This window comes from Anolis carolinensis, chromosome 1 (genome assembly GCF_035594765.1).
Source record: "Anolis carolinensis isolate JA03-04 chromosome 1, rAnoCar3.1.pri, whole genome shotgun sequence".
Taxonomy (NCBI): domain Eukaryota; kingdom Metazoa; phylum Chordata; class Lepidosauria; order Squamata; family Dactyloidae; genus Anolis; species Anolis carolinensis.
The window spans coordinates 113,803,987-113,816,886 of NC_085841.1; the positions used below are offsets into that span (position 1 = coordinate 113,803,987).

General features: G+C 40.0%; 1 protein-coding gene across 7 annotated transcripts in view; it reads left to right on the top strand.

Moving 5' to 3' along the window:
- Window positions 1–12,900, top strand: part of bach2 (BTB domain and CNC homolog 2) — a 252,056-nt gene that overhangs the window by 215,813 nt on the left and 23,343 nt on the right. For all 7 annotated transcript variants that reach the window (XM_062980740.1, XM_062980732.1, XM_062980714.1 and 4 more), the window contains one exon: window positions 5,921–7,474. In XM_062980740.1, the coding sequence (XP_062836810.1) occupies window positions 5,921–7,474 (1,554 nt within the window). The remainder of the gene's footprint in view (window positions 1–5,920; window positions 7,475–12,900) is intronic.

Consider the following 12,900-nt stretch of genomic DNA (forward strand, 5'->3'; position numbering starts at 1 on the left):
ACTTGCAGACCAAAAGGTCACAGGTTTGAATCCGGAGAGCAAAATGAGCGCCCGCTGTTAGCCCCAGCTTCTGCCAACCTAGCAGTTCGAAAACATGCAAATGTGAGTAGATCAATAGGTACCACTCTGGCGGGAAGGTAACCGTGCTCCATGCAGTCATGCCAGCCATATGACCTTGGAGGTGTCTATGGACAACGCTGGCTCTTCGGCTTAGAAATGGAGATGAGCACCAACCCCCAGAGTCAGACATGACTGTACTTAACGTCAGGGGAAACCTTTACCTTTACTTTACTGGGGTATACCTTATAAAAGACCTAGGCTGCATCTACATTGTCAATTTAATGCAGTTTGACATGACTTTAACTGCTTTGACTCAATGCTTTGGAATCATGGGAGTTGTAGGTTAGTAAGGCATCATCACTCTTTGGCAGAGAAGGCTAAAGACCTTGTAAAACTACAGCTCCCATGCTTCAACAGCATTGAGCCATGACAGTTAATGTGGTGCCAAAGCACATTAATTCTGTAGTGTAGATGCACCCCCTATTCCTAGTAGGAGAAGAACTAACATTTGTTGTACATAAACAGTATTTTGTGAAGCCAATTTCACCCTGGATCTGGGATAGTGTAGAAGGGCCCTATGTGTTTTAGTTCGGCAATGATATCTAGTAAACTGTCCCATACATGTTCCAACTTAAATAGATTATTTCTTCACTCATTTCTGAAGCATTATGTGGTGTTCTTTCTCTCTCTCAGATATTTCATAAATAACTTACTTGAAATGGACAAAAATTAAGCAATTCCCCTCTGTCCACTTTTCATTCTCTGGAGAGATTATTTGCATGGTCACTCTTGCATTGTCTTTTAAGAATAAAAATAATAAGAAATCAATAGGATGGGGATGGGGTACAAGTGCATACATGTATTTCTGTCCCCTGCTTCTCTTTTCTTTCTTTCTTTCTTTCTTTTTAAGAGTTGCTAATTACAGCAAATGAGATTAGAAGTCATGTTTAATCCCTTAGACTTTTCTAGGGCTGTGCTGAAAAAAATAGAAATAAGAGTTAACTGTCACTAAGCCTGTCTTCTATTTCAAGAAAAGGCTTTTTATTATATACATTGTAGCTTTGTAAAATTCCTATTGATGAAATTATATAAACTGAGTAATACATAGCTAAGAAAAAAAGTCAGCCACCTCTGAAGGAAGTGGAAATGGAGAACTGGCACAGGCATAACCATTAATCTGAGACCTATATACTCCTCTTTCTACCATGAACTAAACTCACACCTTTGTAGTTCACCTACAATGGCAATTTCTCATATTTTGTGTTCTAGAGGATCAGTTTAATCCCAATAGACTCCATAGTATCTGAACCCTGCAGGAAGACATCATGCCTCAATCTAAATCAAAAGAAGCAGATACACAAGCTGGAAAATAAAGGCACAGAGAACTAGGGGAATTGGTGACTGCCACTGAAATGACCTGTTTTTGAAGCAATGCGTGTATGTATAATATAAAGATTATTACATGTTTATTACACATACTTAATGTCCTGATTTTTCTGGCTGAAGACTTCCAAGGATTTTTTTTAAAACAGACAACAGTAACATCTATAAAATCAGTTAAAAACAACAAAAAAAGTAGCAAATAAGTTCTCATAGACCAGTAAACTAAAAACATAACAAATTAAGTTTCCTTTCAGGTTTCTCAGGTTATTTATTTTATTTAGATTGCTTTCTCATCATACTGCAGTGGAATTGTGACAGATAGTTTACACCATTTCAGTCTGGAACCCATTCTTGATGAATTACTTTTCAAAGCTGACTGATTATTTCAAGGCCAAATACCTTATTTACTTGAGTCTACTGCTCATCTCTTTTGGCTAAATTATCTTACCAAAATGAAAGTGCACATAAGACTCGAGTAATATGGTAATCTTAGTGCTGAGCCAAGGCAAAAGGAGAAGCTGCTTCAGGAGGTGCACCTGGAGCTCCTATTTGAGGAAAATCACCTCAAATTTAAGTGCACTTTTTGCCAGGATTTTTAAAAATTGGAGTGCGCGTTAGATTTGATGGCGTATTAGACTTGAGTCAATACCGTATTGATTAGGCTGGACATTGTGACACCCCAGATGAGGCCATAGGATGTGCAGAAAGGTCTCATTTCCCTCCCATCCCTAACTTCCTCTGTCACTTCTCTCTGCCGTCCGGCTCCTCTTTCGGAAGTCAGTAATTTTGGAGATAATACTTGTCCTTCATACTTACTGGTCCATACAACAACACATCAGGAAATCAGGGAAATCAGAAGAGACCTCCTCCAGTCGGGTAGTTCTTTCTTCCCTCATTTTAATCCCTTTGGTTGCCTTGAGGGTGGCAATGAGTAGTCCACCTAGGACTTCTGATAGACTTCCATTTGACTAGGGTTTGAAATTTTGACCTAAATCCAATTTTTAATCCCAACTACAGAAGACTTGTAGGGATTTGGGTAAATCGGCACATAAATTCCATAGATTAAATGGTTCTGTTCTAGTGGGAGATTGATGCCTCTGTTTACCACATACCAGCATGCTTTGTATAGCTCAGATACATATTATATGACCTATATGAATTTATGCAGTGCTCCCACCTAACCTGAAACATGTGAAAGCAAAGAGGTTGCTAGGGCAGGATGCTGTAGTGTGTGTATATTGCTATGTAGAACGCACTCTGTATGGATGTTTTGATATGTATAGAGAGCTCCCCCCCCCACACACACACACACACACAATGGCTCTTCAGAATTGAGGTCATTGCATTCAAAGTGTATTCGGTAAAGAAATGTGACTAAGGAGACTCAAGGGCAAGCTCTTTGGCATACTCGCTCTGAGGGGAGACCAGGGGCTTGAAATGCTAGGATCAAAGACACACGTGAGAAAAAAAAAGCAGCTCTGCCTTATGTAGGATCTTAACAAATTGTTACCCGTTGAATATACATTTTTTAAAACTGCTATTTCACTTCCTTCATGAATGCTGCATGATGTTACTGTATTCATTATGCCTCCTCTTGGTTATACTGTCATTGTAGTTTACATAAAAGTGCCTCTCAGAAGGAGTCTGAAAACCCACTCCCCAAAATGCGCAGAAACAAGTGTGTATGTAATATATGCAGCTTTTAAACCTTCATCTTTTACATGTGCAATATTTATAACCACTTTACAATCCCTGAATATCTTCTTTCTTGTCACAGCGAATTAAATACAGGCAGTTCGGAAGGCAGTGCGATGGCAGACCCACAATAAAGGGCAAATCAATATTTAGACAGCTTCCGGCTACTGAGATTCTGCCGACTTCCACACTTGCCAGCAAGCTTTGCTCACATTCATCATGAAAGTTACAGCTTTATGTACTTGAAACATTACTGCTGATCTGAAATGCTTCTAAGACTCCTCCCTTAGGGCATCTCTTAAATTTGCAAGTACGCCTGTTGCAATGCTTCGAAATACAGCATCACTGCCCCAGTGCCTGTTGCAAATTAGTGCTGTGTTGTTAAGTGATATACAAATTTTGTAAATGCAAACAATCCCTACTGATTAGTCCTCTTATCTCTCTCTATTTGTCACTAGCTTTTCTTTCCTCCTCCTGGATTTCTTGTCATATGTTTTTAAGCAGCTGTCTGCAAACAATTCCAATAAGTCCGAAGGAGTTCAGCAAACCATTTCCTTTGGAAAAAGACAGCAGCAGCAGATGTCTGGAAGGCTTCAGTTTTGAAGGCCCTGAAAGTCTTGACTCAGCTTGAGAGGAAAAGTGTACTGAGAAATGTTCTGACTCAGTGATTTTTTTTTATTTTGCCTAGATGGCATCTAAAAAATGTGAGCGTAAATGTATTGCTAGAGCTTAGGCGAGACATTACTTGTTTTACAGTTCTCCCACCTAGTGGTTGCGGTAGGCATCTACCATGACTAATTTTGTTCTATGTAGTCTAACTTGGGATAAATTCAGACAATTCTCTTTATTTGATGCACATGAAAAAGCAACTGGGTTGGCTTTCTCAATCTGCTACTTTCAGAGTTATTTAACAACTGGTTGTAATTGCAGTAGTCATAGTAAATTTTGTGCCAAGCAGAAGTTAATTATCCAGTACACTGTGGTGTCCAAATTAGTACTGTACTCACGTAACAGAAACAGATTTAATGACTACCCTGAATGCTGATTATTCTCTGAGTTCTGTAATTTGAAATCGTAACAAATCCCAACATAACATGAGTTGATCAAGCTTTAATAGAATTGTTGTGAAATGCTGTAAGATCCAGTGTCAGATGTGGAAACATTTAGTTGTGCAAGCAGACTTTTCCTTCTTGGGAAGAAAGGAGATTAGTACCATTTCTCTCTGGAAGCCCTCAATCTCCCGAGCAGATGGGGTGAGCACATGGAGGTACAAGGAGGTGCAGGAATCTCTTGCTTTGCCAGTGCCTTTCATGGGTGATTGGACAAACTTGGACCCCACTTTTAAGGGCCACAGTAGAAGTGGCAGCCTCTGTGCATTTGGAAAATGTCAACTGTTTAAGATAAAGCAAACATATTTAAATGAGGGAAATAAAGGTGAAGCACAGTAAGAGTAAGTAAAAAAGTAAATACAGTCGACCGCGTGTATTGTAAATCTCCATAATCTCAATGTGTATCCTCTTAAGATTATGAACTGAAAACCAATTTGTTCATCCCATAGAATTCTGGCTGAGTTCTTAACTGAATATTTCTCCTATATTGGTTAACATTCAAGATTTTGCACATTATCTGAGTTTCATGTTCCCTTTCATTTTAAATAAGTGTGTTCCTTTCTACCTGATGGTTGTGGGAAGACTGCTTGAAAACCCCTGGAATACAGCTGGTAATAAATCAGAAATGGGGATAAGGAGAGGGTCTGAAAGTGAATTCAAGCAGCCAGAAGCCATTACAACATACCATATTGATAAACTATGTTCTACATTGTCAAGCTACTTGGTTGAAGCTTTTATTGTTATTTCTCCACATTGACACTATAATCAGGGTAGGCAGAGATGTGTTAATGTTGCACTTATTTATATAATTTGAAGTGTCAGTTGGATCCACCAATTACAAGAGCCATGAAGTAATTTATGCTAAAAAGTGGCTGTTGCTTAGGCCCCATTGCAGGATGGTATTGTGCACTGTTTAATGAGTGTTGCCTAGTTTTGCTCTTCCTTGTCTTTATGTTTCCCTTACTTAGAGTAAGTTCTGCCTATTTTCCCTAATATCCCTAACTTTTTATGAGTTCTATTTTAGTATTCATTGCATTCCTACAGTGGGGACATTGTTCTAATGAAAACCTGTACAAATGTTGGTCCAATTCATTTGGAAACCTCTACAGCAGCTTTTTCCCAAAGTGCTGTCCTCTCTAGGTATATTGTACCACTGCTCCCATCAGTCATCAGCCAATGTGGGACTGCAGACTAGCAAAACTAGAGGAAAGCAAGTTGGGAAACACTACTGCAGGCCCATGAAAGCAAAGAAAGGATATAGTAACTGTCATAGTTTATTCTGACCGCAGAGTAAACTCAGACTAGATTATAGAAATATCATGAAATTGGTGGGATTATTCACCCATTGAAGACTCAGCCACATCCATGAGGTTATTAAACATCTGTTGCTTGATTGAATGTCATTTGGCAAGTGCCAAAGACGTCATTGCTTTCTGACTCATTTGTTGGAAATAATGTTTAGACCATTCTGTAATATGAAGTATATGGACAGCAATAGGGCAGGCAGCAGTAATTATTGGAAGCAGCTTCACTGCTGACTTAATGAAAGATTAGCTCATACATTGTAGTATTTATGGACATTAGAGCTGTCAGGTTATCTAACTACAGTTGAGGGGCTTGGGACAATAGCAGTGCTGATGGTAATGTTGGCAATTTCCCTGTTTATTTTGCAGGTCACTGCCAGGGGATTTGGTCCATTGTTACAGTTTGCCTACACTGCTAAGTTGTTACTCAGCAGAGAAAACATACAAGAGGTCATCCACTGTGCAGAATTCTTGCGCATGCACAACCTGGAGGATTCCTGCTTCAGCTTTCTTCAGACACAGCTGCTGAACAAGGAAGATGGCCTGTTCCTGTGCAAAAAGGATAGCACCTGTCAGCGGATGCATGAAGACGAGAACTCCGAAGGAGAAGAGGAAGAAGAGACTATGGAGTCAGAGACTTCCAAGATAGCTTGCCCCAGAGAGAGGATGCACCCAGAGCCCTTTAACTTTGAATCTGCCAGTTCGGAAGCTGAGAAGGAGGAAGGGATGCTGCCCAACTCTGACATATTGAATGATGGCAAGGACGGTTTGGATAAGGAAACAGTAACACGGTACCCCAGATATAAGAAATACCAGCTGGCTTGTACCAAGAATGTCTACAACACATCACACATTAGTACCTCAGGTTTCGCAAGCACATTCAGTGAAGAAAGTTCTGGTGACGGCCTCAAACCAGAACTTGTTGTAGGGCAAATTAAAAGTGAGCCTAGGAGTGATGAGAACGAGGAAGAGAACATCACACTTTGCCTCTCTGGAGATGAGCCTGACATCAGGGATAAGGAAGGAGACATTGAAATGGACCGAAAGCAGCAGAGTCCCACTGGACCAGACAGGCCCAAGAGTGTTTCCTCTTCTTCTTGCCTAAGCTCTTTTTTCAACCGGACGAAAAACATAGACTTAGTTGGCTTCCCCAGTACTTCCCAGCAGCACTTTGCCAGGAATCCAGCGTGCCCTTTCGACAAGGGGACAACTCAGGGTGACCATAAAACTGATTATGTCCCTTTTGTGGGGAATTACGGACTCTCCCAAACAGTTCAGAAGGATGCTTCCAATTTTACAGTGGAATCACCGCCTCTCAGGGGTCCTGGCTTTGTTGAAGGTCTCTGCAAGCAGGAGGGTGAGGTGGACAGGAGGAGCGTTATTTTTTCTTCAAACGTTTGTGACCAAGTAAACCCTTCGGTGCATTCATATTCTGGCGTGAGCAGCTTAGACAAAGATCTCAGTGAGACTGTGCCAAAAGGTCTGTGGGCCGGAAGTAGCCAATCTCTCCCCAGTTGCCAGACCTATTCTCACCTCGGACAGGCAGCTGATCACCTCTCAGGACGGATGCGGCCTAATACCAGCTGTCCAGTGCCAATTAAAGTTTGCCCTCGCTCTCCTCCCCTGGAAACCAGAACAAGAACCTCCAGTTCATGTTCCTCCTACTCTTATGCAGAGGATGGCAGTGGTGATTCTCCCTGTAGCCTCCCTCTGTGTGAGTTTTCATCTTCCCCTTGTTCCCAAGGAGCTCGATTCTCAGCGGCTGAGCATCAGGAACCCAACATGATGGGAGATGGAATGTACAACCAAGTCAGACCCCAGATAAAATGTGAGCCATCCTATGGAACAAACTCTAGCGATGAGTCTGGATCGTTCTCTGAAGCAGACAGTGAGTCATGTCCTGTGCAAGACAGAGGACATGAGGTAGGGATTTGTGGCAAGTACACCTGTTAACACTAATTGTGACCCATTCATTAAGCCCATTGTTATCTTAAAAGGGCTCCTTTGTGTACAGAAACAGAGAATAACCAATTTTATCCCATCTGCTATTGACTCTGGTGTCAGGCTAATAGGAGAAAAAACAACAAAAATATGTGTGGGGCAATATAATGCTGTTTTATAGAAAAGTACAATTTTGACTTTAACTTGCTTAATATCCCAGCTGTGATTAAAAAATTGGGAGTGCCCCATAGGCATCATAGGCTCTTCACATACCCCTTCTACTTTCATTTACAGGGTTTCCCCCCTCCATTTCTATACTAAAACTAAAGTCAGCCTACCACATTAGCTAAGGTTTAGAGCTCAGGAAGCCCACAAAAGTTAAAAAAATCATGAATAAACCCCCCATCTTTTTTGCCAGAGAAAATATTTCTAGGTCCTCTAGAGCAACTCTGTGATCAACTTCCAGAAGAAGTTGTCATAGAGTTGAACTAGATGATGTCAGATTCCTAGAAAAACAGTTAAACCCACACTTATGGAGAGTCAACTGTACTGTGGTTAGCATTAGGCCCTCTCTCAATATTTTGCTAAGAATAGCTAGCCTAAATCACAGTTTACCAGCTTGATTCCAAACATGGGTTGCAAATTGCTGTTTGGAGTTAACTGTGGTTTGTAAAAAGGAAATTTATTCTAAAACCGAATAGGAGAGGGAAACGACTATACAAAAGGGAAGAAAGGAAGGCCAAAGCAGAAGCAAATCTCACCATTATGAAATTGATTGCTACCTGTGCCTGGGAAATTATAAGAACTAGATTCTAGGAATTTTGGTCTCAAAAATAACTTTTTCAGGCTGTATTTGTGACCACTGTTGACGATTGGTTCAATTGTGCCTTTTTAGTGGTGTATTTTTAGTGAAGAAAGGCCATCTAAGAGGAAAGAGAGAAAGAGAATAGAGAGTGCAAAAGCAAAACGATAGATCCATGTTTGCACAGCACAACCACAACAAGAATCTGGATCCCCGGAGAGTTAATCTATACTTTATCAGCCCATGCTGTCTTGAATTCCATCTCTTTCCTAGCCCAAAGCCATATGACCTTCCAACAGTTAACTGATTGTGCTTCTCATCAGTAATACTGTGGTTGCAGCAGCATTCAGTTTTTTAAAAACCCTCTTACTGGCACTAATAATAAACAAACATTTCACAGAAAGGAGACCAGCTAGGATCCAAAATGAAATCAACAAGGTCCATATAGAATATGGATGTGTAGGCACAAGTTTTTAGCCATTCCACTCTCTTTCTTATTGGTGAGAAATCAGGCCCTTCCAAATAGTGAACTGATGAAAAAATGTGTAGTAGTTACTTGTTCATAGTGGAACATTAAGACAGCCTTGCCAGAAGAAGTTTCCAAATTCTGCTTCTTCTGGTGTTTAATCTGCATACATTGTCACTAGCAGAAAACTGTGATGCTTTCCTCAGTGGGGTCATTACCATACCTATTGGAGCAATGTTTTTTAAAAAAAACATGAAATGGGCACCTACGAATTAATAGCCAAGTTTAAAAGAAGGAACCTTTCAAATCATGATTTTGGGATAGTAGCATCTCCCTATATTTCCCTTTGCCCTCTACATCTTATAGCAAACCAACTTTCAATAATGAAAAATACCTTCCTTCCTGGCCAGCTTAATTTTTTAATGGAAATAATAACTGCCAATTCTATACCGATTTAATTGGGAATAAATCTCACTGGCCTGAATGTTATAAGTTGAACACTCCTTCGTCGGAATTCTGAAATACTTCAAAATTGTCCACATGGATGGGTAGGATAGTAACACATTTGCTTTTTGATGGTTGTGTACCCAAACTGTCTTTTGTTCATTGTGTATAAATTTGCTGTGAAACATAAATGAAGTTCATGTCCATTTATGAACAATGGGTCTATCATCAAGCTATCTCATGCTATATGCATATGCAAATACAGGTATTCCAAAATCCCAAACCCTTTTTCTGATCCCAAGCATTTTGGATAAGAAATGCTCAGCCTGTACTCTGAGTAGACTGTCTAGCTCAGGCATGGGCAAACTTTGGCCCTCCAGGTGTTTTGGACTTCAATTCCTAACAACTGGAGTTACAGTCCAAAATACCTGGAAGGCCAAAGTTTGCCCATGCCTGGACTAGCTGCACTGGTAGTCTTTAGCCCTCTACAGCCTTACCAATGAAGAGTACATCCCACTGAATTGAATGGGATATTTTTAGTAGATTTGGAACGTACTGTAAGAGGTTGAGGACCTTTTTGTACTACTGTTCAGTAGTATTAATGCAACCTTTTGTTTATCTTATCATTTCTCTCTTTAAACCTACCATCAAGATCCTTTTTTCCCCTTTCCCATGCCTAGGTGCATATATTTAATGAATGAGCAAGTTATTCATCTCTCCAGCCCAAGTTGACAGTTTATCATTCTCTTGCTCCTGTGTAAGAATTCACATGAGAACTGCAAAGAAGAAAAGGTCTAGCTTTGGTGTTTTTCTTTCTTTAGTTTCTAGTGCTCCTGTTAGATCCATAGATAGCATTCTGGAGCTTTAACTTGTGCCTTTACTACCTTCCAATAAGCTTGCCTGTGTCTAGCCAGGTATTGCATATTGACAAAAGTATAAATGCTCACTTAGACTAGTATAGACTAGTATGAATGCTCACTTAGTTCAGTCCACGAACAAATTGTTTTGATCTTCTCCTCTTTGAAATAGAAATAATGCAATTAATGTCACTGTACTCAATCATAGGTTCTTGGATATTGTTGCATATCAGCTCCTAAAAATCCCACCCAGTATGATTGTTATCCAAGGATTATGGGAGTTGCAGTCCAACAGTATCAGGAAGTTCAAGGTCAGGAACCAAAGAATTATGAGAAATTCCTTAAAAGCGGGAATGTCTGAACTTAAGAGCCAAGCATGGGCTATAACCTAAAAAGAACTGTGCCCTTACAGGCATTAATTTCTGATGAGCCATTCCTGTTCTCTTTCTCCCACATTCTTGACTCTTTGCTTCTCTCAGTATGTAAAAAGAAGCTGCAAGTTAATGATATTATTATTAATAATTATCATCATCATTATCATCATCATTATCATGAATTTCAGTTTACTACCTGTCTTTCCTTGTGGCTAGAGGCAGGCTACAACAGAGAACGATAAAACACAACATTATTAAAATACATATAACGCAAGACTAGACCAATAAAATGTAGTTTAAAGCTGACTGAGTAGGTCTGCCAAAAGAGAGAGGTCTTGAGTTTTTCAGCTAAATGAGCTGTTGGATCTCTTTTGGCAGGTCCTTCCACAGTCATGGGGTGGATGATGAAAAGGTCTTCTGGGTGGCGGTCACCAGTTGGGTTCTAGCTGGTTAAACACTCCTCCCAGAGGTCCTCAGAGTCCAGGGCGGATCATGCAGGAGAAGGCAAGCTTGTAGGTAACCTAGACCCAAAGATGTTCTATGTACAGCTGTCTCCTGTGATAACTTTGTGTAGCACACATTAGTAGGAGGAAAGAATCATGAAGTGGCAAGAGAAACAGTAAAAACAGAATATCGGCAACAGTACTGATTGTTCTATAAAGATAGCAGCTGATGGAAACAATTATTTAACTCAATGGTTCTCAACCTGGGCTCCCCAGATGTTTTTGGCCTTCAACTCCCAGAAATCCTAACAGCTGGTAAACTGGCTGGGATTTCTGGGAGTTGTAGGCCAAAAACATCTGGGGACCCCAGGTTATGAACCACTGATTTAACTGGAAAGGTTCTTCAGGCAACGTTTGTCCTTTCTCTCAGGAGCAAAGGCAGGAGGGTGCTGTTTCCCTCATGCCTTGTTGTTGTGCATCCCATGGAAGATGACTGGTTGTCCAATGTATGGATAAAATGTGCTGGGTCTGTTCCAGCAGGGCCTTCATTTCCACTTGTCTTTCTGCATCACACTCAAGAGCCCTTATCATTTTTTTTTAATTTGATGCTCTAACCTGTTTGCATCTTAGCCTTGGAAAAATATGCTGCAGTCACTGTATTGTTCAGTAGCTAACTCTTGTTGGACTCACTCCAATATTCCCCCAGCATAGTGTAAATATATGCACGAGGACTTAAGCTAGGCTGACCCATATACCCTTTTAATGACATACTGTAAAGCCCCTAAAGCCACCACCCTGCACAACCATTCCATGTTTCGCGGCAAGCAGGCAAGATCAGAGCTGTGTCATGCCCCCATCGCCAGATGTGAAATGATTACAGCAGCTTACATATTGGAGGTTTATGTATGTTTTACCTGGTACAAACTGTGTTAACAGATTGAGTATCCTTTACCCAAAATGTTGATATTTTCAATTTTGGAATACCTGTGTTTGCATATGCATAGATAATTAGATATCTTGGAGATGGGACACAAATATAAAGGCAAAATCCATTTATGTCTCACACCTTATACTCTTAACCTAAAGCTAATTTTATAGATGATATTTCTAATACCTTTGTGCACAAAACAAGGTTTTGCCAGAAAGCTATGGTATCATTGTCTGAGCCACCCATGTGAACAGTTGTGGATTTTTAGTATTTTTATTTCAAAATTCCAAATAAGGGATGCTAAACCTGTTTTCACTGCAGTTTTTGAACTATTTAAATAGTGATTTACTGATAGCAAGAAAGAGAATGGAATCTGATATATGATAACACTATGTAACACAATTTTTGTTCTGGGTTATAAATGTCATTTCCTAATTGGTTCTATCAAAAAACATGGGAAAGGTTTATTAAACTGCAAAAACCTTGTTTTTGCGGGACATCCTGCAGGACATTTTGCTATAGTTTTTCAGTGAATAGCCCATTGAGTCTCAACTTTCAAAGTAAATGCCGCACAATTAAGCAGAAAATAACACTTTCAAACCAGGAACAGATTTTTTTTCAAATTTTGTTACATAGTGTAATGCTTGACACTTTAAAGACGTATTTCTAGCCAATGTTTGTAAGACTGTATGTATGGCACATAGCATAAAGCAGCAGTCCCCAAATTAAGGTTCACAGGCCGGATGCGGACCTCCAAAGGCATTTACCTGCCTTCGCCCTAAACTTTAGACTTAGAGTAGCCCTAAGTCTGAAACAATTTGAAGGCACACAACAACAATAATCCTAATTAACTTGACTATTCCATCAACCAAAAGCAGGCCACACTTCCAATTGAAATACTGGTAGGTTTATGTTGGTTAAAATTGTTCTTAATTTTAAATTTTGTATTGTGCTTTCATATTTTTGCAGTACAAATACAATATGTGCAGTATGTACAGGAATGCTATCATTTGCCCCACCCCAAACAGAATAAGGAACTGTGAACCAACCCTCCAGTTAAAAGGTTTTAGGATCCCTGGCATAAAGCCTTGTTA